Source organism: Raphanus sativus, chromosome 5 (genome assembly GCF_000801105.2).
Source record: "Raphanus sativus cultivar WK10039 chromosome 5, ASM80110v3, whole genome shotgun sequence".
Taxonomy (NCBI): Eukaryota; Viridiplantae; Streptophyta; class Magnoliopsida; order Brassicales; family Brassicaceae; genus Raphanus; species Raphanus sativus.
Genome location: NC_079515.1, coordinates 11,919,435 through 11,944,903, shown reverse-complemented (window position 1 = coordinate 11,944,903; position 25,469 = coordinate 11,919,435). Strand labels below are relative to the sequence as shown.

Genomic DNA, 25,469 nt, shown 5'->3' with positions numbered 1-25,469 from the left:
TTCATATTTTGGAAAATTTTCCAAAATCCGTGGGTTAACCCCTTCTAAAATAATGAGTTTTCGGTAAATGCTCTATATACTGAAGTTTATAATCTTCACTTTTGTTAAAAATTTCAAACCATATTCTACATTTGAATTAATTCATTATAGACTATATTTCATGGTATATAGGAATCATTCTAATTTTTTAATATTTAGTTTACTAAAATTTCATATATTGCCTAGATTAGTGGAATTAGCACTATAAAATCTTCATTATCTAGAGAAACAGAGACAACAAAGGTTCTAAACTCTTTTACCATCATCTTATGTTAGTTCTCGATGAAACAATACACTAAAACCAGATTTTCATATTTTTGAAAATTTTCCAAAATACGTGGGTTAACTCCTTCTAAAATAATGAGTTTTTGGTAAATGTTCTATATACTAAAGTTTATATTCTTAACTTTAGTTTAAAAAATCAAACCACATTCTACAATTGAATTAATGTATACTAAACTATCTTTCATAGTATATAGGAATCATTTTAATTTTTTAATATTTAATTTACTAAAATTTCATATACCGCCTAGATTAGTGGAATTAGCACTGTAAAATCTTTATTATCATGGGAAACGGAGACTACAAAGGTTCTAAAATCTTTGACTATTATCTTATGTTAGTGCTCGATGAAACTATACACTAGAACCAGATTTTCATATTTTTGAAAAATTTCAAAAATATGTGGGTTAACCCCTTCTAAAATAATGAGTTTTCGGTAAATGCTCTATATACTTAAGGTTATACTCTTCACTTTAGTTTAAAAACATTCTACATTTGAATTAATGTATTCTAAACTTTCTTTAATGGTATATAGGAATCATTCTAATTTTTTAATATTTAGTTTGGTAAAATTTCATATTGTACCTAGATTAGTAGAATTAACATTATAAAATCTTCATTATCTAAAGAAACGGAGAAAACAGAGGTTCTAAACTATTTTACCATCATCTTATGTTAGTGCTCGATGAAACTATACACTACAACCATATTTTCATATTTTTGAAAATTTTCCAAAATCCGTGGGTTAACTCCTTCTAAAATAATGAGTTTTCGGTAAATGTTCTATATACTGAAGTTTATACTCTTCACTTTAGTTTAAAAATTCAAACCACATTCTACATTTGAATTAATGTATTCTAAACTATCTTTCATGGTATATAGGAATCATTCTAATTTTGTAATATTTAATTTAATAATATTTCATATACCGCCTAGATTAGTGGAATTAGCATTATAAAGTTTTCATTATCTAGGAAAATGGAGACAACAGAGGTTCTAAACTCTTTGACCATCATCTTATGTTAGTGCTCGATGAAACTATAAACTAGAACCAGAGTTTCATATTTTTAAAAAATTTCCAAGATCCGTGGGTTAACCCCTTCTAAAATAATGAGTTTTCGGTAAATGCTCTATATATTGAAGTTTATACTCTTCACTTTTGTTTAATAATTTCAAACCACATTCTACATTTGAATTAATGCATTCTAAACTATTTTTTATGCTATATAGGAATCATTCTAATTTTTTAATATTTAGTTTACTAAAATTTCATATACTGCCTCGATTAGTGGGATTAGCATTATAAAATCTTCATTATCTAGAGAAACGGAGACAATAGTGGTTCTAAAATCTTTGAACATCATCTTATATTAGTGCTCGATGAAAGTATAAACTAGAACCATATTTTTTATATTTTTAAAAAATTTCCAAAATCCGTGAATTAACACCTTCTAAAATAATGAGTTTTGGGTAAATGCTCTATATACTGAAGTTTATATTCTTCACTTTTGTTTAAAAATTTCAAACCACATTCTACATTTTAATTAATGCATTCTAAACTATTTTTCATGGTATATAGGAATCATTCTAATTTTTTAATATTTAGTTTACTAAAATTTCATATATTGCCTATATTAGTGGAATTAGCACTATAAAATCTTCATTATCTAGAGAAACGGAGACAACAAAGGTTCTAAACTCTTTTACCATCATCTTATGTTAGTTCTCGATGAAACTATACACTAAAACCAGATTTTCATATTTTTGAAAATTTTCCAAAATATGTGGGTTAACTCCTTCTAAAATAATGAGTTTTTGGTAAATGCTCTATATACTAAAGTTTATATTCTTAACTTTAGTTAAAAAAATCAAACCACATTCTACAATTGAATTAATGTCTACTAAACTATCTTCCATAGTATATAGGAATCATTCTAATTTTTTTAATATTTAGTTTACTAAAATTTCATATACCGCCTAGATTAGTGGAATTAGCATTGTAAAATCTTCATTATCTAGGGAAACGGAGACAATAGAGGTTCTAAAATCTTTGACCATTATCTTATGTTAGTGCTCGATGAAACTATAAACTAGAACCAGATTTTCATATTTTTGAAAAATTTCCAAAATATGTGGGTTTAACCCTTCTAAAATAATGAGTTTTCGGTAAATGCTCTATATACTCAAGGTTATACACTTCACTTTAGATTAAAAAATTCAAACCACATTCTACATTTGAATTAATGTATTCTAAACTTTCTTTCATGGTATGTAGAAATCTTTCTAATTTTTTAATATTTAGTTTGGTATAATTTAATATAGTACCTAGATTAGTGGAATTAACATTATAAAATCTTCATTATCTAAAGAAACGGAGACAACAGAGGTTCTAAACTATTTAACCAGCATCTTATGTTAGTTCTCAATGAAACTATACACTACAACCATATTTTCATATTTTTGAAAATTTTCCAAAATCCGTGGGTTAACTCTTTCCAAAGTAATGAGTTTTCTGTAAATGTTCTATATACTGAAGTTTATACTCTTCACTTTAGTTTAAAAATTCAAACCACATTCTACATTTGAATTAATGCATTCTAAACTATCTTTCATGGTATATAAGAATCATTCTAATTTTGTAATATTTAGTTTATTAACATTTCATATACCGCCTAGATTAGTGGAATTAGCATTATAAAGTTTTCTTTATCTAGGAAAACGAAGACAACAGAGGTTCTAAACTCTTTGACCATCATCTTATGTAAGTGCTTGATGAAACTATAAACTAGAACCAGATTTTCATATTTGGGAAAATTTTCCAAGATCCGTGGGTTAACCCCTTCTAAAATAATGAGTTTTCGATAAATGCTCTATCTATTGAAGTTTATACTCTTCACTTTTGTTTAATAATTTCAAACCACATTCTACATTTGAATTAATGCATTCTAAACTATTTTTCATGGTATATAGTAATAATACTAATTTTTTAATATTTAGTGTACTAAAATATCATATACTGCCTAGATTAGTGGGATTAACATTATAAAATCTTCATTATCTAGAGAAACGGAGACAATAGAGGTTCTAAAATCTTTGAACATCATCATATGTTAGTGCTCGATGAAACTATACACTAGAACCAAATTTTCATATTTTTAAAAAATTTCCAAAATCCGTGAATTAACCCCTTTTAAAATAATGAGTTTTGGGTAAATGCTCTATATACTGAAGTTTATATTCTTCACTTTTGTTTAAAAATTTTAAACCACATTCTACATTTGAATTAATGCATTCTAAACTATTTTTCATGGTATATATGAATCATTCTAATTTTTTAATATTAATTTACTAATATTTCATATACTGCATAGATTAATGGAATTAGCATTGTAAAATCTTCATTATCTAGAGAAACGGAGACAACAGAAGTTCTAAAATCTTTGACCATAATCTTATGTTAGTGTTCGATAAAACTATACACTAAAACTAAATTTTCATATTTTTGAAAATTTTCCAAAATCCGTATGTTCTATATACTAAAGTTTAAACCTCTTTGACCATCATCTTATAACAGTGCTCTAAGAAACTATACACTACAACAAGATTTTCATATTTTTGAAATTTATTCAAAACTCGTGGGCTAACCCTTTAAAAAATATTGAGTTTTCGGTAAATGTTTTATATACTGAAGTTTATACTCTCCACTTTAGTTTAAAAAATTCAAACCACATTTTACATTTGAATGTGTATTCTAAACTATCTTTCAAAGTATATAGGAATCATTCAATTTTTTAATATTTAGTTTGGTAAAATTTCATATACTGCTTAGATTAGTGGAATTAACATTATAAAATCTTCATTATCTAGAGAAATGGAGACAACAGAGGTTCTAAACTCTTTGACCATCATCTTATGTTAGTGCTCAATGAAACTATACACTAAAACCATTTTTTCATATTTTTGAAATTTTTTTCAAAATCCTAATGGGTAAACTCCTTTTAAAATAATGTGTTTTCGGTAAATGTTCTATATACTAAAGTTTATACTCTCCACTTTAGTTTAAAAAATTCAAACCACATTTTACATTTGAATGTGTATTCTAAACTATCTTTTATGGTATATAGGAATCATTCAATTTTTTAATATTTAATTTGGTAAAATTTCATATACTACCTAGATTAGTGGAATTAATAGAGAAACGGAGACAACAGAGGTTCTAAACTCTTTGACCATCATCTTATGTTACTGCTCAATGAAACTATACACTAAAACCATATTTTCATATTTTTGAAAACAATCGAAATCCGAATGGGTTAACTCCTTTAAAATAATGAGTTTTCGGTAAATGCTCTATATGCTAGAGTTTATACTCTTCACTTTAGTTTAAAAAATTCAAACCACATTCTACAATTGAATTAATGCATTCTAAACTATCTTTCGTGGTATATAGGAATCATTCTAATTTTTAAATATTTTGTTTACTAAAATTTCATATACCGCCTATTTTAATGGATTTAAAATTATAAAATCTTCATTATTTAGGGAAACAGAGACAACAGAGGTTCTAAACTCTTTGACCATTATCTTATGTTACTGCTCGATGAAACTATACACTAAAACCAGATTTTCATATTTTAAAAAATTTCCAAAATCTGTGGGTTAACCTCTTCTAAAATAATGAATTTTCAGTAAATGTTATATACACTGAAGTTTATACTCTTCTCTTTTGTATAAAAATTTAAAACCACATTCTGCATTTGAATTAATGTATTCTAAACTATATTTCATGGTATATAGGAATCATTCTAATTTTTTAATATTAGTTTACTAAAATTTCATTTATCGCCTAGATTAGTGGAATTAGCATTATAAAATCTTCATTATCTAGGAAAACGTTGACAATAGAGGTTCTAAACTCTTTGACCATCATCTTATGTAAGTGCTCTATGAAACTATACACTAGAACCTGATTTTTATATTTTTGAAAATTTTCCTAAATCCGTGGGTTAACTAACCCCTTATAAAATAATGAGTTTTTGGTAAATGCTATATATACTAAAGTTTATATTCTTCACTTTTATTTAAAATTTTTAAACCACATTCTACATTTGAATTAATGCATTCGAAACTAGAGAAACGGAGACAACAAAGGTTCTAAACTCTTTGACTATCATCTTATGGCAGTGCTCGATGAAACTATACACTAAAACCAGATTTTCATATTTTTGAATTTTTTTCAAAATCTGTGGGTTAACCCCTTCTAAAATAATGAGTTTTCAGTTAATGTTCTATACACTGAAGTTTATACTCTTCACTTTTGTTTAAAAATTTTAAACCACATTCTACATTTGAATTAATGTATTCTAAACTATATTTCATGATATATAGGAATCATTCTAATTTTTTAATATTTAGTTTGGTAAAATTTCATATATTGCCTAGATTGGTGGAATTAGCATTATAAAATCTTCATTATCTAGAAAACGGAGACATTAAAGGTTCTAAACTCTTTGAACATCATCTTATGTTAGTGCTCGATGAAACTATACACTAGAACAGAATTTCCATATTTTTAAAAAAATTTCAAAATCCGTGAATTAACATATTCTAAAATAATTAGTTTTGGGTAAATGCTCTATGTACTAAAGTTTATATTCTGCACTTTTGTTTAAAAATTTCAAACCACATTCTAAATTTGAATTAATGCATTCTAAACTATTTTCATGGTATATAGGAATCATTCTAATTTTTTAATATTTAGTTTATTCAAATTTCATATACTGCCTAGATTAGTGGAATTAGCATTATAAAATCTTCATTATCTAGAGAAACGGAGACAACAGAAGTTTTAAACTCTTTGACCATAATCTTATGTTAGTGCTCGATGAAACTATACACTAAAACCAGATTTTCATATTTTTGAAAATTTTCCAAAATCTTTGGGTTAACCCCTTCTAAAATAATGAGTTTTCGGTAAATGTTCTATATACTAAAGTTTATACTCTCCACTTTAGTTTAAAAAATTCAAACCACATTTTACATTTGAATGTGTATTCTAAACTATCTTTTATGGTATATAGGAATCATTCAATTTTTAATATTTAATTTGGTAAAATTTCATATACTACCTAGATTAGTGGAATTAATAGAGAAACGGAGACAACAGAGGTTCTAAACTCTTTGACCATCATCTTATGTTACTGCTCAATGAAACTATACACTAAAACCATATTTTCATATTTTTGAAAACAATCGAAATCCGAATGGGTTAACTCCTTTAAAATAAATGAGTTTTCGGTAAATGCTCTATATGCTAGAGTTTATACTCTTCACTTTAGTTTAAAAAATTCAAACCACATTCTACAATTGAATTAATGTATTCTAAACTATTTTTCATGGTATATAGGAATCATTCTAATTTTTAATATTTTGTTTACTAAAATTTCATATACAGCCTAGATTAGTGGAATTAACATTATAAAATCTTCATTATCTAGGAAAACGGAGATAACATAGGTTCTAAACTCTTTGACCATTATCTTATGTTTGTGATCGATGAAACTATACATTAAAACCATATTTTCATATTTTTGAAAATTTTTCGAAATCCGAATGTGTTAACTCCTTCTAAAATAATGAGTTTTCGGTAAATGCTTTTCACTTTAGTTTAAAAAATTCAAACCACATCCTACAATTGAATTAATGTATTTTAAACTATCTTTCATGGTATATAGGAATCATTCTAATTTTTTAATATTTTGTTTATTAAAATTTCATATACTGCCTAGATTAGTAGAATTAACATTATAAAATCTTCATTATCTAGGGAAACGGAGACAACAGAGATTCTAAACTCTTTGACCATTATTTTATGTTAGTGCTCGATGAAACTATACACCAAAACCAAATTTTCATATTTTTGAATATTTTCCAAAATCCATGGGTTAAATGAACCACGACTCGTTCAACCTAAACCATCAAAATTAAGCTACAATTAGTCTTAATCTAAACTGAAAAGGAATTTGGTACCCACTAAACTGAGAGGGGGCTCGCAATGTACAATATGATTACGTTTTGTTTAGGATTTTCAGAAAATTTTATGGCTCAAAGTTATTAAAACTATAAAGAACTCAATTCAACAACTACACTAACTCATAAAATACAACAACTACACAATCACCACCTCTCTATTTAAACACAGCATCGCACACACATCTCACATATTCATCAAACAAATTAATCAGTTAAAAATCTTCTTGCAGCAACACAAAGAAAAACAGAGAAATATCATTCTCCATGATGATGATTAAGCAATCACCGTTCTTGCTTTTGACAGCAATCTTCTTGTTCACACTTGCTGTTTTTGCAGCAGCAATTGAACTTCCACCTGAAGACCCCATTTTCGAGCTCTACATGCACGATATACTTGGAGGAAGCAGCCCCACGGCGAGGCCCATCACAGGTTTGCTCGGCAACATTTACAACGGCCAAGTTCCTTTTGCTAAGCAGATTGGTTTCACTCCTCCCCAAAACGGTATTGCCATACCCAATGCAAACGGCGCCCTCCCGACCGTTAACGGTATCAACGGTGTGCCTCTCGGGACAGGCTTGTCCGGGACAGCTTACTCTGGTCAGAACCTGAACGGGATTCAGACTCAGCTGGGTCCTGATGGTCTGAGTCTCGGGTTCGGCACTATCACCGTCATCGACGACATACTCACATCTGGTCCTGACTTGGGTTCGCAGCCGCTTGGTAAGGCTCAAGGAGTTTACGTTGCGAGTTCTGGAGATGGAAGCACGCAGATGATGGCTTTCACAGCTATGCTTGAAGGTGGAGAGTACAACGACAACCTCAACTTCTATGGTATTTACAGGATCGGAAGCGCCATGTCGCATCTGTCAGTGACTGGAGGAACAGGTAGGTTCAAGAACGCTTGTGGCTTTGCAGAGGTCAGGCCTTTGATTCCGTCTGGTCAGCATCAAGTGGATGGTGCAGAGTCTTTGCTGAGGATCATTGTCCATCTAAAGTACTAAGAGATGTGTTTATTATGTGTGAAAGTTATTTTTGTTTGTTTGTTATGTGTAACACTTATTGATTGAAAGCAAATCACAAAATCTTTGTTGTACATCAACCCAAACTGGTGATTCTCACACGGTTAAGCACAGTGGTTTCATCCAAACCGTAAAGAGAATCAATCAAATGCATTCTCAAAGAAGCTGGACCATTCGCCATCGCTTCACCCAACTCACCCGCGATGCCGAAGACAGACATAGCCGAAACAGTAGCCTCCAGCGGCTGTAACGGATCGACAGCAAGAAAAGCAGCGACCAGACCAGCTAGAGAACATCCAGTCGCAGTGATCTTTTGCATCATCTTTGTCCCGTTGTGGACACCAATAACCCGTTTCCCATCCGTAACGATATCAACAGCTCCTGAAACCGCAACAACAGCACCACTTGACAAAGCTAGTGACTTGGCAGCTTCTATAGCCTCTGTAGATTCATGAGAGCTATCCGCACCCTAAAAAAGTTCAATTACACTCGTCAAAAACATCATTCTTGATCTAAGTATGATTTAAAGATACCTTAGTGTGACTCCGTGAAGCCGAGGAGAGAGCAATAATCTCAGAACCGTTTCCTTTGATCACGCTAGGTTTAAGCTCAACGAGCTCCAAGCACGCCTTTAACCGGAAACCGGAGCAGCTCACGGCGGCGGGATCGAGAACCCAAGGCTTTTTTAGCTGAGAAGCGAGTTCGGCGGCGGCTTTCATGGAGGGGAGCCAATCAGGAGTAAGCGTGCCGACGTTGACGCAGAGCGCGTGAATATGAGGTGTGAAATCAGGAACCTCGGCGATGGAATGAACCATCGCCGGTGATGCGCCGGCGGATAAAAGCGTGTTGGCCACGAGATCCATTGAGACGAGGTTGGTGATGCACTGGACTAGCGGCGATCGCCGCCTGACGGCCGTGAGGTGGGTCCACACGCCGGAGCTCCATTCTTTTGATTCCATTCTGCTTAACCAATCGTTTAATCACGATTCAATTTAATATAAGAAACACGGTTTGGTTTTAATTTAATAAAGCCGATAATTTTGTACCGGTTTAGACCCAACCAAATATTGCAATTGAACCGGGTCCTTACATACAAAAAAAAAACAACTTTATATGTGAAGGATACAGAGCGTACTGAATTATTAGCCAAACGAACTCTTGCAGAAGACTTGTACAGACTCAAACACAGCTTCATGAATGACTCCTATTTAAAGTTCGAGCTCCACTGAATGCATCTATACTAAATAAAAAGCAGCTAAATTGAAGGATTTCTAGGCTTGCCACATCGGCAGAAATATTCAGAACCAATTAAAAGTCTCATGTCATCCAATCTCTGTTTCGTCTTCTTTTGCTTCCTTTCTCTTTCCAAGAACAAATCTTCACCAGTTACAAATCCGTGTGCTTTGGTTATTTGTTGCTTTGCACATGGTTGAAAATTTAGTAGTTATGATTGCTACGAATACGATATATATTGTGTGGCTGATCTATTCGATAGTTTTGCAGTAAACACTGTCTCAAATCTTTCTCTACATATGAGTGCGTATATGGCTAAATTTTTTTTTAATCAAAAATAAAAACCATCTCCTTATCTCTCTCCCTCTCCAGTTTATTTTCTCTATTAATAAGTGGTGTAATAATAAGATTTTTCTTCAAAGATGACCATTTTGCATAACCTTACAACAGTACAACCTATTTACCTCTTCCTCGACTACTCATATCTAAACCACACCAAACAGCAAACTAAGCAAATATCCCACAATGAGATGGTTTACTTGTGGAGAAGCTACGTGCGTTGGTAGCATTCTTCCCATGAAAGACCTTTGTTTTTGGGACAAACAACTCGAAGGTAATACATGGTTTATGAGCTCTCTCTAGGATATAGACATGCCAAAGGTAAGGTTCGATATCAAAAGTTTCCGTCAGAATCAAAAAGAAAGCCTTTCTGCTTCAAAGGGATCATCTAATCCACTGTGACCCGTTTGCTGCTTGGAGTTTAAATTTATAGTGTGGGACTAAAAGAATGAGAACTCGAAAGAAAACATTTACGCAAGCAACAAAACCACAATATATGCAACTCTACAATTTCTTCAAAGAATATAAGAAATCTTATGCAATAAGCCCAGACTACAACCTAGTTTACTACGAATACTGACTACAAAGGGTAAAGAGAAGTATCCTGCTGTTTATAGGTAAGCAATCAAATATTTGAATTGAGTTTCAGGCGATTTATAACATACCAAAGGGACAAAACCAAAAGAAACAAATCAAAGAGTTGTGTAATAAAAACCAGGAACAACATAACGATTACGAAATCAAAACTAGGAAACCAAATATCAAAATCGATTCAAGAGAGTAAAAAGGAGCATTATTCTCTTACTTAATTCTTTTGTTCAATTTGTCTTTCCATAAGCAACCATTCTGTTAGGAGGAAGCTTCTTCTCTGCTTCACGTCTTCTTCTCTTGGCCTTCCTCGATAGTTTGCTTGTTTCAGCCTCGCCTTCCTCATCTGCAATCGGTGCTGCTGGCTTCTTCTCCTTAACGACATCTCTTTTCTCTTCAGCATCCCTCTTCTTGCTCTTCTTCTTGCTTCTTTTCTCATCACGGTCATCAATATTCTCCAGCAACTCCTTGAACTTTTGTTTGTGCTCTTTGAGTTTGTACTTGTTAACCTCCCAGTCCTTTTCCATGTAAGGAGCCATCTTCTTCAATGGTACGTACTGGTTCAGCTCTGTGTCATCCAAGAAGAGTATCTCTTCCTTGTCGAGCCCATAGCTGTTTGGCTGTACTTTCGCAAACTTAAACCTTGTCTTCAAATCTCCAATTGTGTCCTCATAGTCTAGCTTGTAGTACTCCTCCATCAAAGCTTCCTTGGCTCTTTTCACAAGAGATGCTTTCCTCTTCCTCTTCCTCTTACCCTCTCTCTCTTCTTCCTCATCCACTTCTTCTTCTTGGTCTTCTTGTTCTTCATCATCACTGATGACATTCTCCTTGAGGACCTTTTCTCTGGTGGCTGTAAACCCATCACCGCCTTGAATCACATCCCAATTCTTTGGGAGTCCAAGAAGTTCATCTTCCTTGTCAAAGTCAGGCTTCTCATCATCATCCTCATCACTAAGCTGCAGCTCTGAGTCCTCAGCACCGTAGTAAGTGTCATCAAAAGCAGCTTTCATCATCTTATCATACTCCTCGGGGTCAAACTCATCATCCAGGTTTCGTTTATCTAAAGGAAACTCTTCTCCGTCCTTAAAACCAGCAATAGAAAGAATCTTATTCATCCTCTCCTTAATCTCCTTCTTCTTGACATTCTTGAGACGCTTAAGCTCTTCTTGCCTCTCAATTTCAGCAATCTTCTTTCTATCCAGCTTGTTCTCCCTCTGTGTTTTCCTAGGGTTATCCTTCTTCCTCACGGAACCATCAACAATCCTAGACTGACTCATAACAATCCCCCCAGCATTCTCCTCATGACGATACTTCTTAGTCTCGAACTCCTCTTGTTCAATAACCATTAACTCGTCATCCGAGATCTCGTCAAGCTCTGCTTCATCAATGACTAGCGTTTTGCTCTTTCCATCTTTATCCTTCCACATCTGTTTCAGCAAGTAATCTCTCAAGAACTTATCACCCTCACCAAGCTCAGACTCCTTGCCGAAATACTCATCAGCCATCTCCTTAAGCTCCTCATCTTCCTCTTCAGAATCATCATCTCCTTCCTTGACTTTCAAGAGATCCTCATCATCATCATCATCATCATCATCATCCCCTCCGGCCTCCACAGCATCAGACACAGCTCGCCTCAGCTCCTCCTGCTGCTCACCGTAACTCTGAACTCTCCTCCCTTCATCTTCTTCCTCACCACCAGCATCAGGACCATCGTCGAGCAATTGCTGCGCCGTAACGTCTTTTATATACAAGGCCTTCTTCGTCTTCTTCTTCTTCTTCTTCTCGTCCTTCTTCTTACGATCCTTCTTCTTAGCAGCATCGATCTGTCCCGTAGCTACAAACTCAGGATCATGTTCCCTTAACTTAACCAAAGATTCGATCCAGTCCGAGACTTCATCAACTCCGATCTCCTCCTCTGGATCGGTTTCGTCCTCCTCGTTGTCGCCGCCGTCTTCGCTCTCGACGATTTCACCGTCCGCCACCGCCTTGGCGTATCGCTTGTTATCCTCGGCCTCTCTTCTGCGTTCCAACTTACGACGGTATTCCTCGTCGACCTCGAGCTCAACGGGGCCTTTGTTCTGATCAACGTCACCGCCCAACAACAGTTTGGGAAGCATCTTCTTCGCTCGCTCGCAACTTTGGTGGAGTCGGCTGCTGAATGCTATCCTAGGGTTTTCTTTTCTTTTATCTAACTAGTCGATTGCTTCTTTGCTCTAGGGTTTTTGATGAAATGAGTTGCCTTCGTTAATTTATTTTATACACACTGCCAGACCGGTTTATTTCTACGGTTCAACCGGTTCGTTATTTGATAAGTAGATTTTTAAGATTTAAAGGCATGGGCACAATATCCGGACCCGAGGAACTGACCCGAAACCGACTCGAAATCGATCCAAAAATCAGGATTCCGAATTCGATCAGACCCGGGATAAATATCAGAATGGGTTCTGAATTGCTATATCTAACTGTAGTCGATTACTTCTTTGCTCTACTAGGGTTTTTGATGAAATGAATTGCCGTCGTTAATTTATACACACTGCCAGACCGGTTTATTTCTACGGTTCAACCGGTTCGTTATTTGATAAGTAGATTTTTGAAGACAAGTTTCCTTGTGTATACGGGGACGGCTAAGCGCAATTTCCCCCACAAAATTATAAAAAAAAGCTTACATAAATTTTGGTTCGGTTAAGTTTCCATTTGTCTGATACTCAAAAGGTTACGATGGGTTTTAACGACAAAAATCGAAATGCATTCGGAAAACTATACAAAACTAAGAGTCATTATTCTCTCTTTTAGCTTCTCTATTGAGTGGTCACACTCTTCGCTAGATTCCTCGGCTGGTCAACATTGTGTCCTCTCAGAACTGTCAGATGATAAGCCAATAACTGCCCAAACCAAACAAAAACAAACAAAAGAAGTATTAAAAGATGTATAAGATCAGATTGGTGTAGTAAGTAAGAGATTAGAATTTACCTGTAATGGCACTATATTAACAACAGGCTGTAAACAATCTTCCACTTGAGGAACCTCTATTGCTCTACAAGTTCCACTCGAGCTCACAGACGCAGCATCACCTTTTGAACACATCACTATCAATCTCCCTTTGCGTGCGTGCAGTTGCTGAATCACAGATTGTTGTTTGCTGAAACAAGCATCCCGGGTGGCTATCACAGCGATGGGTAGATTCTCATCAACCAAAGCTAAAGGCCCGTGTTTCATCTCTCCCGCAAGTATCCCTTCGCTGTGCATAAGTGATACTTCTTTTACTTTCAGTGCTCCTTCTAATGCTGTCGCGTAGTTGTATCCTCGTCCAAACACTAGCAGTGACTGCTCCTCTATCAACAGTTGCGCTAGATCCTTCATTTCCTCGTCTAGCTTTAGTACTTCCCTAACCTTATCTGCAATCAAACACGAAGATAACATGTTGCTTAAAAACAGTCTTAAAGAAGAACCAACTGTGATTAGTTTTACTCAAACTTACTCGGTAAGTCAAGCAGCCCATCAATTATAGCTTCCCGTCTAGTTTGGCTGGAGATTGTGTCACTTCCAATCGCTAGAGCTAGCATTACCATCACCACAATCTGACTTGTGTATGCCTGGGGAAAACATTTTAAGCTTCAAATCTTGAAAGATATATTCAGATATTAACGAAAGTTACCTTTGTACTTGCCACACCGATCTCAGCTCCTGCATTAATATGGACACCACAGTCTGTTTTTCTAGCTATGGAGCTCCCAACGGTGTTAGTTATACCAACACATAAAGCACCGTTCTCGCGAGCATAATCCAAAGCAAGTAATGTATCTGCTGTTTCACCAGACTGACTCACAAACACCGCCGTGTCCTCTCTGTATATGGGACCTTGCCGGTCCCAGAGATCACTAGCAATCTCCATGCTGACTGGTATACCTATGGAAGTAACTAAGGTTAGAAGATTCAATTCGAAAAGCAAGCATAATACAGTAGACTGATTACCAGAGAGTTCTTCAAGGATAGGTCTTGATGCAAGAGCGGCATTGTAACTTGTCCCACAGCCGATGAAGACTATACGGCGGCTGCGTCTTATGGTCTTGAGGTGATCTTTCAACCCACCTAGGAGGACTGTTTTCGGTTTGCGTGAACCACCGCGTATAAGCCGGCCTCTCATTGTAGTAGTAAGAGATTCCGGCTGCTCGTGGATTTCTTTTTGCATGTAATGATCATACTTGCCCTTGTTTATTTGCTCAACCTCCATCTCTAAAACAGATAATGCACGTTCCACTGAAGCAGGTCTAGATGAACCATTACCCCTTTCAAACTTGAGTATGTCAACGCCTCCATCCTGTTGATAAAAGTGGATGTCGTGAGCACTTATCTAAATAGCTTCGATAGTAAGGTAACTAACTACTTCCTAGACAAAAACTCCAACAATAGTAATAGCATATAGTTAAGTGTCATAATATTATTACATGTTTCAGTAGTCTTAATCAGTCAATTGGATTCGTTATTCATATGGTAGAACTGAACATTCATACACACTAACTGAGAATAATAATTATGAGTCAATACCTTGAGATGAACAACTTCTTCATCTTCAATCACCAAAACTTTCTTTGTATGCTCAACAAGAGCGTGCGGGTCACTTGATAAGAAAAATTCCTTTGGATGGTCATTCTTGGAAAGAAAGTGGGCATCCTTGAAAACATGAGTGTTGCTCTTATCTTCGTCTAGCTCCTACGGAATCATGCAATTAAAAAGAAGAGGTATACCGCAGTTTCTTATAAGCTGAAGAGATTGAGTGAAAAAAAATAAAGCTAGCATCGTGATCCATGTAGAATCTTAAATATGCATAACCAGGGAGCGATATGAAATCTCCTAATCCATGCTAAAAGAAGCACCCATAAGATTTATTCTTTTGCCCTAGGAACTGTTATGAGAGGTTACTTTACTTTAACGCCTAAAAGCAAGGGACTTCCACGCTTGCAAGCAATTAACTCGTTAGGGTAATGCCAGCTTTTGAAAATAAGAGCATAAGCACCCTCGAGATGTCTCATCACTTCAAAGACAACTTCACAGAAACTTACGGTCTGTTCACCTACAAATCACAAGAAACAGATATATATACCCGTGATGTGAAAGCTAGGATAAATCGAAACAAAAAAGTAGTGGAAATAATCTCAAGCACTGCTGGATCTACAAGTAAACAACTCATACAACAAGGTAGTCACAGCAAAAGGATATACCTTCTTCATTAGCCTTGTCAAAAACAAATTTAGCCAGCTTGGGAATGACTTCAGTGTCTGTATCGGACTCAAACGTAAATCCATGCCTGACTAACGTCTCTTTTAGTACCTGAGAAAGAACAATAAAGAAGATGAGAAGTAAGAAATAAAAATGAGTAGAAGAAGGAGAAGGAGAAGAGAACCTCATAGTTAGTGATAACGCCATTGTGAACAACCAAGAAATCATCACCAGGACCAGAGGACTGAGGATGACTGTTCCTGGGAGCTGGCTCACCATGAGTAGCCCACCTCGTGTGTGCAATCCCAGCGTGAAAATAGAATACCTCCTCCAAGTTCAACTCTGTATTCCTAATCTCTGCAAATCACAAGCCACAGATCACATCATCACAAGGACGATTGGAATTGAAAATCGAAGATCCATAGAGAGAGAGAGAGAAGAGTGAAACCTTCGTTGACGGAATTGACGAGTGATTCGATGTTACCAGCCTGACGAAACACAAGAGGAGGAGAGGTAGGGCAGTTTTGAGAGAGCGAGGAATCGATGGCGATGCCAGCGGAATCGTAGCCACGGTACTCGAGACGACGGAGGCCATTGAAGAGAACGTCGAGAATGTATCGTCTCTCTTTGTTCGCGTGGAAATTCAGATACGCGAATATTCCACACATTCTTCTTCTCTAATCTCTTTCGAAAATGTTTCAGAATGAGAGGGAAGACGAACAAGATTGGTTCACTTGTAGTTACGATGCGCTACGTTGGATATTTTTGTCTATTTGACTTGTGTCAGGGACCATGACGTGGATGTTTATGATTGGGTAGAGGGCGCCTTTGTCTAGACCTAGCGTGTGGGCGTGGTGGTGCGCCGCTGGTCACGTGGGATTTTTAGTTGACTTGTTCTTTTTAGTTGGTCCATGTGAAATCTGCTAATTTTGGTACTACTATAAGTTTTTGTATATTTAATTTTTGTAGGACTTCTTTGTTTTCGACATGATGATTACTAGCGTGAACTAGAGATGACATACTTAATGACCACGCTATAGTAAAACAATACATAGTTGACGAGTTGTGTTACCTTCTATTTCGGTCTAGTTATTCAAATTACTTCGGGTTTGAATAATAAAATAATTATTTATTATAATACATATATATGGTTGACAAATTATGTTACACATGTTGCTTTCTTCCGCAAATAATATGAGATCAGATCTATTAATTTTCAGTCTAAATGATTTACTTTAATTAATTTAGTTGACAAAAAAAAATTATTTATGAAAAATCTGAAACTCCAATAAGCTCACTAGTTACAATTCTTATAAAGATATTCCATATTGAATATTTAAATGAATCATTATAACAATTTATGTAAAGAATTGTTAGTGTTTAAATGAACAACTGTAATATTTTGTGGTAATAATCATTAGTAATAATAGTTGTAATTTTTGGTGATAAACCACTGAAACAGTCAATGATTAAAACATTTGGTAATGAACCATTGTGAACTCTTAGTTAATCATTACAATTGTTGGTGTTAATAATTGTAATTCTTAGCTAACTATTGCAACTATTGGTACTAACCATTGTAACTATTGGTGTTAATCATTGCAATATTTAATATTTTATATAAGAAATTATGAGTATTGGCAAATCATAACTTGAACACAAGAAAAATCAGAAACTAATTGTTATATATAAAGAGATCTATTGTTCAAAGATCATCAAAGATCTTCAAACACACATAAACATTATATTTGTTATTCTTATATCTTAGCATAGAACAAAAATAAGAATTTGATTGTCTTATCATACAAGAGGATTCGTGTAACCAAAGATTTGAAATAGGATCAAAATACTCATTAAAGAAAGTGATCTTGTGCGCGATTCAACAATTATCCAAGTTTATAGTTCACACTCATTCGGGTTACCAACCCAATAATCAACAATCTTAAAGAGTATTTTCATTGGGAACTATGACTTATGTATTTGTGCGAGAAATATCAAAGTTTAGAAAGTTAAAAATGCTCGAGCGAGTAAACTTTCGAAGATAGAAAAGAAGATGAAACAAAGAAAAAATTTACATGAGAGAATGATGATTATACATTATGGCTATATTCTCAAAGGTATGTTAGTTTCATTAAAATAATATTGCTAATCATGATCAAACATGATATCACCCAAATGGTGTGAACGGGTTATCACCCAAAGGATGCGAACGGCTTGTCACCCAAAAGGTTATGAATGGGTTGTCACCCAGGGGTGCAAACATGTCGTGAATGAAAGGGTGCGAATATGTTATGAACGGAAAAGTATGAATGGATCGTGACCAAAGAGGTATGAATGGGTTTTGGCCGAAGAGGTGCGAACAGATCGGAGCCGAAGAGGTGCAAAGAGATCGTGACAAAAAAGTTACGAACGTGTGGTGACCGAAGGGGTGCAAATGCCTCGTGACTGAAGATGTGTGAATGGATCATGACCGAAGATATGCGAACATATTGTCACCAAATAGTGTGAATGTACCGTCACCAAAAGGGTGTGAAAATAATCACCACTGAAAGAGTATGAATATAACATTACCGAAAGGGTGCGAACGTGACGTTACCAAAAGGGTACAAACGTAATGTTACTGAAGGGGTAAGTATGTAATGTTACCAAAAGGGTGCAAACCTAATGTCATCGGAATAATGTGACTTGCGTCATACATGGTATTGATTTTAAGTCGATGTAAGGTCCTTGCGGTTAAGGCTGAAGCATAATGAATGAAAAACATATTGTTCATGGGTATGGATCGTGGCTCAGAAAGAAGTTTATATGAAGCCACCTAAAAGTCTTGTTGTGTCATGTAATAAATATAAAGTGAATATGTCTTTTTGTATTGGAAGAAAAAAACACATTAAAAGTAACATCAAATGTTTGATGAGATCGTCCTATCAAGTGGTTTAGTTAATGTAGTAGGATAAGTGTATATATATAAAATTGATTAGTCCGGTAATGGAATAATCATTTGATTATATGCTGATGACCTATTAATTTTTGCCATCAAGTTTTGCAATGAAATATTATGGGAGGTGAAAGTGATTCTTAAAATTTAAATTACACATACAAGTAAAGAACTATATTTTATACAATCTTATTATACTGAGAAGGTTCTTAAGAAATTCAATTGTGAGATTATTCTCCAAGGAACAACTTGCCTTTTACATGACAAAAAATAACACAACTCGAGTATTTATAAGTGATGATTGCTAAATGCATGTCATCATGAGCACTATGTCTGATATTGCTTATGATATAGAAATGTTGAGTAGATACACTAATAATTATAGTACTAAACAATGACATCTCATTACCAGATACAAATACTTATTTTGGTTGCAACTTCAATTTTTATTAATTTTATCTCTGCCAGAAAGGCAATCATTTAATCATCACATCCATTGTGAAATTCAATACAGAAAATATCTAAATTGACAAATTACGTTAATACTTCTTTTCCAGATGCTAAAGACTGAGCCGTGTGATATTGTTCTAATCTATCTCAACAAATAAATAACGACATCATGTTGTTGTAAACAAAAATTCAATTATTTGTTTCCATAAACTCCCCATGTCAATAGCAATTCCGAGAAACCAAAGAATTTTGCTGAAATTCATAAACTGACATTACAGATCTGGAATTCAAATAACAAACATAGAAAATCATAGAATATCATCCAAATTCCAACACAATGTAATGAATATTATCAATCGTTTGATCTCTTTTCCTTTCTTGACTTTGCTTCATCCTAGGAGGCACAAAGTTGCTAAGGAGGTGTGTTGGTTCGCTGCTCTTACTCTCATAATGGAGAGATACCATGATAAAACCTTCATCATGGAGATGTTTACCGTTACTAGACTTGCACCATAAAACCAATTTTCCATTATCATAAATGTATCCACACAATGAGCTGCGTGAAGACTACATTACTTAGGATTGTTGCTCGTGGGTCCACGATAGATATTTCCTTATGACGAAACTGACATTTTAAAACAAAACAATAAAATCTCTGAAATACAAATTCAAACCTATATACCTTTTCGATACTCCAGTACTCTTGAAACTAATATGTAATGATGTTCCTATTTGTTTCATCTAAAATATGTATAAAGCAGCCTTAAAATCCCCACCAACAAAAGTTTAGTCTTCTATCCTAATTGTATTCCCTCTTTCAATTTGGCTGCCTTCTACGCAGTCAAATATCTCTTTGTTTTCTCATTGTCATCTTATTCCCGTAGTTTTTATATAGTGAAGAACATATTCTACTTGAAGCACATGACATTTGTCCCTTCTTTATCGTAACATATCATCTGAATTACACAAAAATTCCACATATTTTGGATTATTTATAAATCTAGATTAGAAAAACTTGAAATGACCAAACAAAATAGACACACCAATCATCAAACGATCCAAATAGTCATGACTCAAAAGTGAAACTCAAATTTGATATTAAAACAATAATACATTAAAACACCAAATCTAAGTCAATGTGAAACAAATTCGTTGACTAAAACTAAAATAAATTATTCAAAGCCAAAAACATGGACGTAGATTTCTCAATTTCTGTTCTTATTAATTTTTTTGAATATTTGTTTCATTCCATTTTGATTTAGATTGGGATTAGTGAAAAATGATCTATAACTATATTCTTTGAATATGATTTTTCCCTTGTTTATATCACTATTGATTTAGATTTCCCACTTTCTATCATCTGGAGGTAAAAACATCTTTGGATAAGGTTTGTTTCAGTTTTTCAGAAGCTTATACCTCTTCAATCTCTGCCTCTTTCTTCTGCTAGTGCTGGTACTAACAGCCTTTCCTTTTTTATTTACGAATCCTATGAGGAAGATAATAACTTTGACTATATGAAGAAGGAATTTTTTTGGAATTTTCAAATGTGCAATCAAAATCATAGGAAGAGTTGAAAACTATTGTACTTGAAAATAGCAAGAGTCTTCACGGAAAGTTAACAGATAAATGCATGTTTTTAAGGAGGAAATGAAGAAAGAAGTTGAGGTGGAAATATACAAGGAAGTTGATATTCTTAAGAAGGGGAAGTGAAGAAAAAGAAAAGAAAGTGAAGCTTGTGATCGTGAGAGAAATGAAATAAAATGGTTTTGTAATGTTGGAGAAACATATAAAACTCTTTATTAATTATGTTTTATAAACATTTGGCTTTTGTGTTCAATTTGGTTTGCAGTTGATACAAAAGAACCACTTGGGTTGAGACAAGTGCAACTCTTACTTTATAGCCACAACCATCAAATATAATTGTTTCACAAGTCGTATATTTATAAAACATATGTATGGTGGATAGTTTATAGACTTCTACATTGTAATATAGTGATTGTTGATGGAATTAAAAAAATGTTTGACAAATCTAACTTATGGATACAAAAAAACCAAAAAAAAAAGATGAGAATTCTCTTTGCATTCGAAACTAGAAGGATTTGGTTGGAATGAAAAGTATGTCATACCATTTTACCACCAGAATTCTGGATTAGGTTACAAGGACGATTTCCATGCTTGAAGAACTTTAGATATGTGTCAGTATGACCAAACTTTTCAATATAGCTAAAAGACATAGGAGCGCTACAAGAAAAAGATTCATATATACCTCGAGTTCATAGTGCAATTGACAATTCATTAATTAGAATTTCTAAATAATATAAGACATTTTATATAGATATGAATGATAAATAATAACACTAAATATTATGCAGGTGGTAAATATATAAAAAATGCTTGAAATCACTGGTTAAAATATAAATATGGTAGATAATGACAACGAACTAAGATTAGTTGGTTTACTTATTGAAAGAAAATAAGGGTTTATCTCAAGTCATGGATTTATTGAGCTCTGGACACCAAAAGCATCAACATCAGTTTATTCTAACATATGCTCTTATATAATAATACTACTTGATTATTATTAATTTTTAATTTTATAAACAAAATTATAAGGTCTAATTTTGTTTATAAAATTAATATATACCTCGAGCTCATAGTGTAATTGACAATTCATTAATTATAATTTCTAAATAATATAAGATATTTTATATAGATATGAATGATAAATAGTAACAATAAGAACTATGCAGGTGCTAAATATATAAAAAAATGCTTGAAATCACTGGTTAAAATATAAATATGGGGGATAATGACAATGAACTAAGAGCAGCTGCAATGGGGATGAAGAGAAATCTTTAACTCTTAATCCTAGGGAATTAACAAGATAATAATAATATAAACACTTAGTTACCTAAGGATTGATCCTTATATAAGGAGTTTTAGGATCAAATCTTTATGGACGTGGCAGCTTGGCATTGGGTGGGGAGAGACGACATGGGTTCGCCGGCAACCACCAAAGGTCAAAGCTTTTCTCGAAGATCGTTCACGACCACGAAAACCTTTTCGTCGCCGCCGAAGCTGTCCATGCTCTCGGAATCTCCGTCCTCATCTACAAATTCACCAAGGAGAGGACTTGCGCTGGTACTCAATCTCGATTCTTGATTCTTGAAGGGTTTCTAGGTGTAGGTGTTGGGAATTGATTGGATTTGAGATTGTTAGCCTTTGATGAACACTAGAGTTGGTGTTTATGACAGGATTGTCTTTGAAGTCTTTGACTCTCTGTTTTTTTTATCCTAAGGACTCAAAATCAAAAAATACCATTGGACTTTCTATTTTGATCATAATCCTTAACTATTCTAAAAAAAAAAATTAGTTTAATAATCTTAGGGACTCTAATGGTGTTACCACCATTAGAGATGCTCTAAGATTAGTCTGTTTATTTATTGACAAAAAATGAGGACTTATCTCAAGTCATGGATTTATTGAGCTGTGGACACTAAAAGCATTAACATCAGTTTATTCTAACATATGCTCTTATATAATAATACTTACTTGATTATTATTAATTTTTAATTTTATAAACAGAATTAAACTACTAGAGTAAGAGACCTTGTAATTGTGTCTCTCACAATTTAAAGCAGTTCCTGGCAAAGAGCATTTTTTATTCTCTCCTAGTTTATAATTGATTGTATTTAGTTTTATTAAAAGCGCAATTCTTAGAGTACACACAATGCTCATGCTCTAAGAGTAAGAGGGGTCATTCGAGAATGAGAGAGGAAAAGAAGTGTATGTGCGTGCATTTTTTTTGTCATAAACGTTGTTGCAATTACCATACTCATCGTAGTCACAGACAAAACAATATAAACTTCACAACATACAAACACTACGTTACGACTACAACCACTGATATACATTCTTTCAATCTCTCTCCGGTGTCACTCCCGTTACTCTTCTTGAGCTCAGATTTCCAGCATACGACCATGCTTTATCTGATTCACCCAATATTCCCTTCTCTCTCGCGCCACTCCTATACAGCAGTGGTGCTCTCCTCGGGCTCCTCGATGCTATGCTTAGGGCAGGTGTAGCAAATGGGGAACCGTATGGAGAGCTTTGTGCAGAGAAAGGTTTTTGAGCAACAGGCCCACGACCGTTGAGTCCACCGATGCTGAATAGAGCAGGCGACTCTGTGGCAGAGACGGATCTTCTCATGGAATCATCAACATACAGCACATCATCTATTCTGGCAGTGACATTAAACGCCATGCTCTCCAACACCCTAGAGTAACTCTCAAGAACTCCATGCCCTACATCCTGCAAACACAAACAAAACTCTAAAATCAGGTAACCATAACATTTCATTCTGCAAGCAAAAGTTACACTAGTTTAGTTTATTCTATACCCTGTTGTACTGAATCTTGTTCATGTCCAGCGTTGTCTGGGGAAGACCCGGGAAACGGATCCTCAGGCTCTGCAAGAGTGTCTCAGCTCTCTGCGCAAGGAACTCATTTCTCTCAGAGTCGTTTACAAGCCCTTTGACCTTGCCACTCCATGAGGACAGCTTTAGTTTCGCATGCTTCTTGTGTTTCCTCCCGTTCTTCTTTTGCTTCCAAACGTGAACGGCAGCCTCAATCCTGTTGGCGATTTCAAGAGTCTGATGTTCAGATGAGAGATCAATACAGTCTAGGAGACATTCAGGTGAGAACTTGTTTGCAGTTATGTACTGGTGGATTATCTCTCCAAGACATTCCTTCCCGCTCTGCACCATGTTTAACAAATATTTAAAATTTAAACCTTCAACGGAGAGAAGCAAGCTGCATGCATATATAATATACCTTGGGCAATGTCTCCAAGTAAGGGTCAGGTATCTCCATTTCGGCGAGCACACCGGCGTTAATAGCCAATGCAGCCTTGAGAATCTGGTTAGCAAAGTCCCGGCACTGCTGGAGTTTCTTCCTCGTCTCTTCAGACAAACCATTAGGTGGAACCTTAGGGCAAGGCAGCCACCACTTCTCCTCCTGCCTAAAGGAAGGACGACCACCGCCACCGCCACCGCCACGGGAAGCTGGAGAGTCGTAAGACTCCTTTTCACAGTCTCCAAGACCAATCCCACGATCAGTATACCAGAACTCAGTGTCGGAAAACCCGTCAAGCATATCAATCAACATTGCATCGAGCTTCTTGAGAGCAGGGAGGTTGGCATAGAGATCAGAACGAGGGCGAGTCTCCATGATCTCGTAAGTCCCACCTCCTCCTCCAGGGAACTGCTGAGTGGAAGGAATGAGCTCAACGATGGAATCGCAGACACAGAGTAACCACTCAAGCTCTCTACGCCACATTGCCTTTTTTTGAGGAGCAAGAGGCTCAAGCCTCCATAGCTCACCAAACACAGTCGCTGTAAATGAATTAAACTAACTGAATGACGATGATGATACATACATGCATAATCGAATAGAAAGAATGGTTCTCTTTATTACCAGAGAGATTGGTAATGGCGTTGGAGATTGCAAGAGCTGTGCAAACACCTTTACCTCCTCCAGACATGTCTTCTCCGAGAAGCAACTTAGCAAATCTCTCCTTCATCATCTCAATTTCTGTTTCAAATAAAGAAACCCTAATTTAATTTAGTAAATAATACAATCAATGTCGGAATGTTCAATGTTTTTTTTTTCCTTACCGGATAAGTCGCTGTTCTGTTTCTCTGACTTGTCATCCCAGACAACGTCTTTGCCGCCGATGACCGGGAGCATGACAGGGGCCGGGAAGTAAAACCTACGGGGGCTAGAGGCTTCTCCGAAGAAGCTGCTCGAACTCTCCGACTGGCAACTAACGTCGGCGCTGGGGCTGTAGCTTCCGCATCTCTCGGAAGAGCATTCTTCGTCTTCCTCCGAAGATAGACTTGCCATTTTTCTCGGATCAAGAGGTTAGCGACAGCATTTACTAGGAGAGAGAGAGAGAGAGAGGCAGACAGACAAGGAAGTGGATCTAGTTTTGCAATTGAGTGGACTAAGAGTAAAGCTACCTACTCGACGAGGATGACGAGGAGTCATTGTCCTGACGTCTGCCGTTTTACTCTTTCATGCTAGCACTGCATACCGTTTTATGTTTTCTCTTTTACGTTTATTTATTACTAAGTGACTGCCATATAAATATTATCTATCTATCTATACTATTATATGCGAATTATTTGCAAAGTGGTTTTTTGCAACAGAGATCTCACATTAAAAGTTAGAGATGATTTTTTCGCATTCGAGCGCTCACATTAAAAGTTAAAGCGGTTAAAATTAATGATACCATTAATTAATTTTATAAATAATTAAAAAAAATATATATTAAT

General features: G+C 35.0%; 5 protein-coding genes across 6 annotated transcripts; 1 reads left to right on the top strand and 4 right to left on the bottom strand.

Moving 5' to 3' along the window:
• The first annotated feature begins 7,434 nt into the window (after window positions 1-7,434).
• LOC108857409 (dirigent protein 16-like) lies at window positions 7,435-8,449 on the top strand. Its single transcript, XM_018631392.2, has one exon. It carries the CDS (start codon window positions 7,618-7,620, stop codon window positions 8,353-8,355), a length of 738 nt encoding a protein of 245 aa, XP_018486894.1. The 5' UTR covers window positions 7,435-7,617; the 3' UTR covers window positions 8,356-8,449.
• LOC108857421 (hydroxyethylthiazole kinase) lies at window positions 8,401-9,527 on the bottom strand. Of its 2 annotated transcripts, none has more exons than XM_018631407.2 (3): window positions 9,509-9,527; window positions 8,907-9,333; window positions 8,401-8,842 (listed from the first exon to the last, which is right to left on the bottom strand). In XM_018631407.2, the coding sequence occupies exons 2-3, from the start codon at window positions 9,330-9,332 to the stop codon at window positions 8,450-8,452; spliced, it is 819 nt and encodes a 272-aa protein (XP_018486909.1). In that variant the 5' UTR covers window position 9,333; window positions 9,509-9,527; the 3' UTR covers window positions 8,401-8,449. The 2 variants fall into 2 exon arrangements, with proteins under 2 accessions (XP_018486909.1, XP_056866995.1); XM_057011015.1 differs by lacking the exon at window positions 9,509-9,527 and adding an exon at window positions 9,420-9,437.
• Window positions 9,528-10,532: 1,005 nt separating this feature from the next.
• Window positions 10,533-12,755, bottom strand: LOC108863288 (uncharacterized). The gene has a single exon (XM_018637665.2). It carries the CDS (start codon window positions 12,648-12,650, stop codon window positions 10,764-10,766), a length of 1,887 nt encoding a protein of 628 aa, XP_018493167.1. The 5' UTR covers window positions 12,651-12,755; the 3' UTR covers window positions 10,533-10,763.
• Window positions 12,756-13,175: 420 nt separating this feature from the next.
• On the bottom strand, window positions 13,176-16,488 carry LOC108856384 (glutamine--fructose-6-phosphate aminotransferase [isomerizing] 1). The gene is made up of 10 exons (XM_018630166.2): window positions 16,199-16,488; window positions 15,935-16,107; window positions 15,753-15,861; window positions 15,459-15,604; window positions 15,079-15,243; window positions 14,506-14,851; window positions 14,189-14,439; window positions 14,012-14,126; window positions 13,504-13,928; window positions 13,176-13,415 (listed from the first exon to the last, which is right to left on the bottom strand). Exons 1-10 carry the CDS (start codon window positions 16,416-16,418, stop codon window positions 13,332-13,334), a joined length of 2,034 nt encoding a protein of 677 aa, XP_018485668.1. The 5' UTR covers window positions 16,419-16,488; the 3' UTR covers window positions 13,176-13,331.
• Window positions 16,489-22,911: 6,423 nt separating this feature from the next.
• LOC108863585 (rop guanine nucleotide exchange factor 1) lies at window positions 22,912-25,141 on the bottom strand. The gene is made up of 5 exons (XM_018638053.2): window positions 24,810-25,141; window positions 24,610-24,726; window positions 23,968-24,527; window positions 23,535-23,891; window positions 22,912-23,446 (listed from the first exon to the last, which is right to left on the bottom strand). The coding sequence occupies exons 1-5, from the start codon at window positions 25,036-25,038 to the stop codon at window positions 23,054-23,056; spliced, it is 1,656 nt and encodes a 551-aa protein (XP_018493555.1). The 5' UTR covers window positions 25,039-25,141; the 3' UTR covers window positions 22,912-23,053.
• Window positions 25,142-25,469: the final 328 nt, after the last annotated feature.

What these genes read in the sequence shown, in the direction of transcription:
- LOC108857409 (XM_018631392.2), top strand. Translation starts at nt 7,618, where the DNA reads ATGATGATGATTAAGCAATCACCGTTCTTGCTTTTGACAGCAATCTTC.
- LOC108856384 (XM_018630166.2), bottom strand. Translation starts at nt 16,418, where the DNA reads ATGTGTGGAATATTCGCGTATCTGAATTTCCACGCGAACAAAGAGAGA. An exon ending in CGTCAATTCCGTCAACGAAG is followed by an intron (nt 16,108 to 16,198) that starts GTTTCACTCTTC and finishes TGTGATTTGCAG; the next exon opens with AGATTAGGAATACAGAGTTG. An exon ending in GCGTTATCACTAACTATGAG is followed by an intron (nt 15,862 to 15,934) that starts GTTCTCTTCTCC and finishes GTTCTTTCTCAG; the next exon opens with GTACTAAAAGAGACGTTAGT.
- LOC108863585 (XM_018638053.2), bottom strand. Translation starts at nt 25,038, where the DNA reads ATGGCAAGTCTATCTTCGGAGGAAGACGAAGAATGCTCTTCCGAGAGA. An exon ending in ACAGAACAGCGACTTATCCG is followed by an intron (nt 24,727 to 24,809) that starts GTAAGGAAAAAA and finishes TATTTGAAACAG; the next exon opens with AAATTGAGATGATGAAGGAG. An exon ending in ACTTGGAGACATTGCCCAAG is followed by an intron (nt 23,892 to 23,967) that starts GTATATTATATA and finishes AACATGGTGCAG; the next exon opens with AGCGGGAAGGAATGTCTTGG.
- LOC108863288 (XM_018637665.2), bottom strand. Translation starts at nt 12,650, where the DNA reads ATGCTTCCCAAACTGTTGTTGGGCGGTGACGTTGATCAGAACAAAGGC.
- LOC108857421 (XM_018631407.2), bottom strand. Translation starts at nt 9,332, where the DNA reads ATGGAATCAAAAGAATGGAGCTCCGGCGTGTGGACCCACCTCACGGCC. An exon ending in CTTCACGGAGTCACACTAAG is followed by an intron (nt 8,843 to 8,906) that starts GTATCTTTAAAT and finishes GAACTTTTTTAG; the next exon opens with GGTGCGGATAGCTCTCATGA.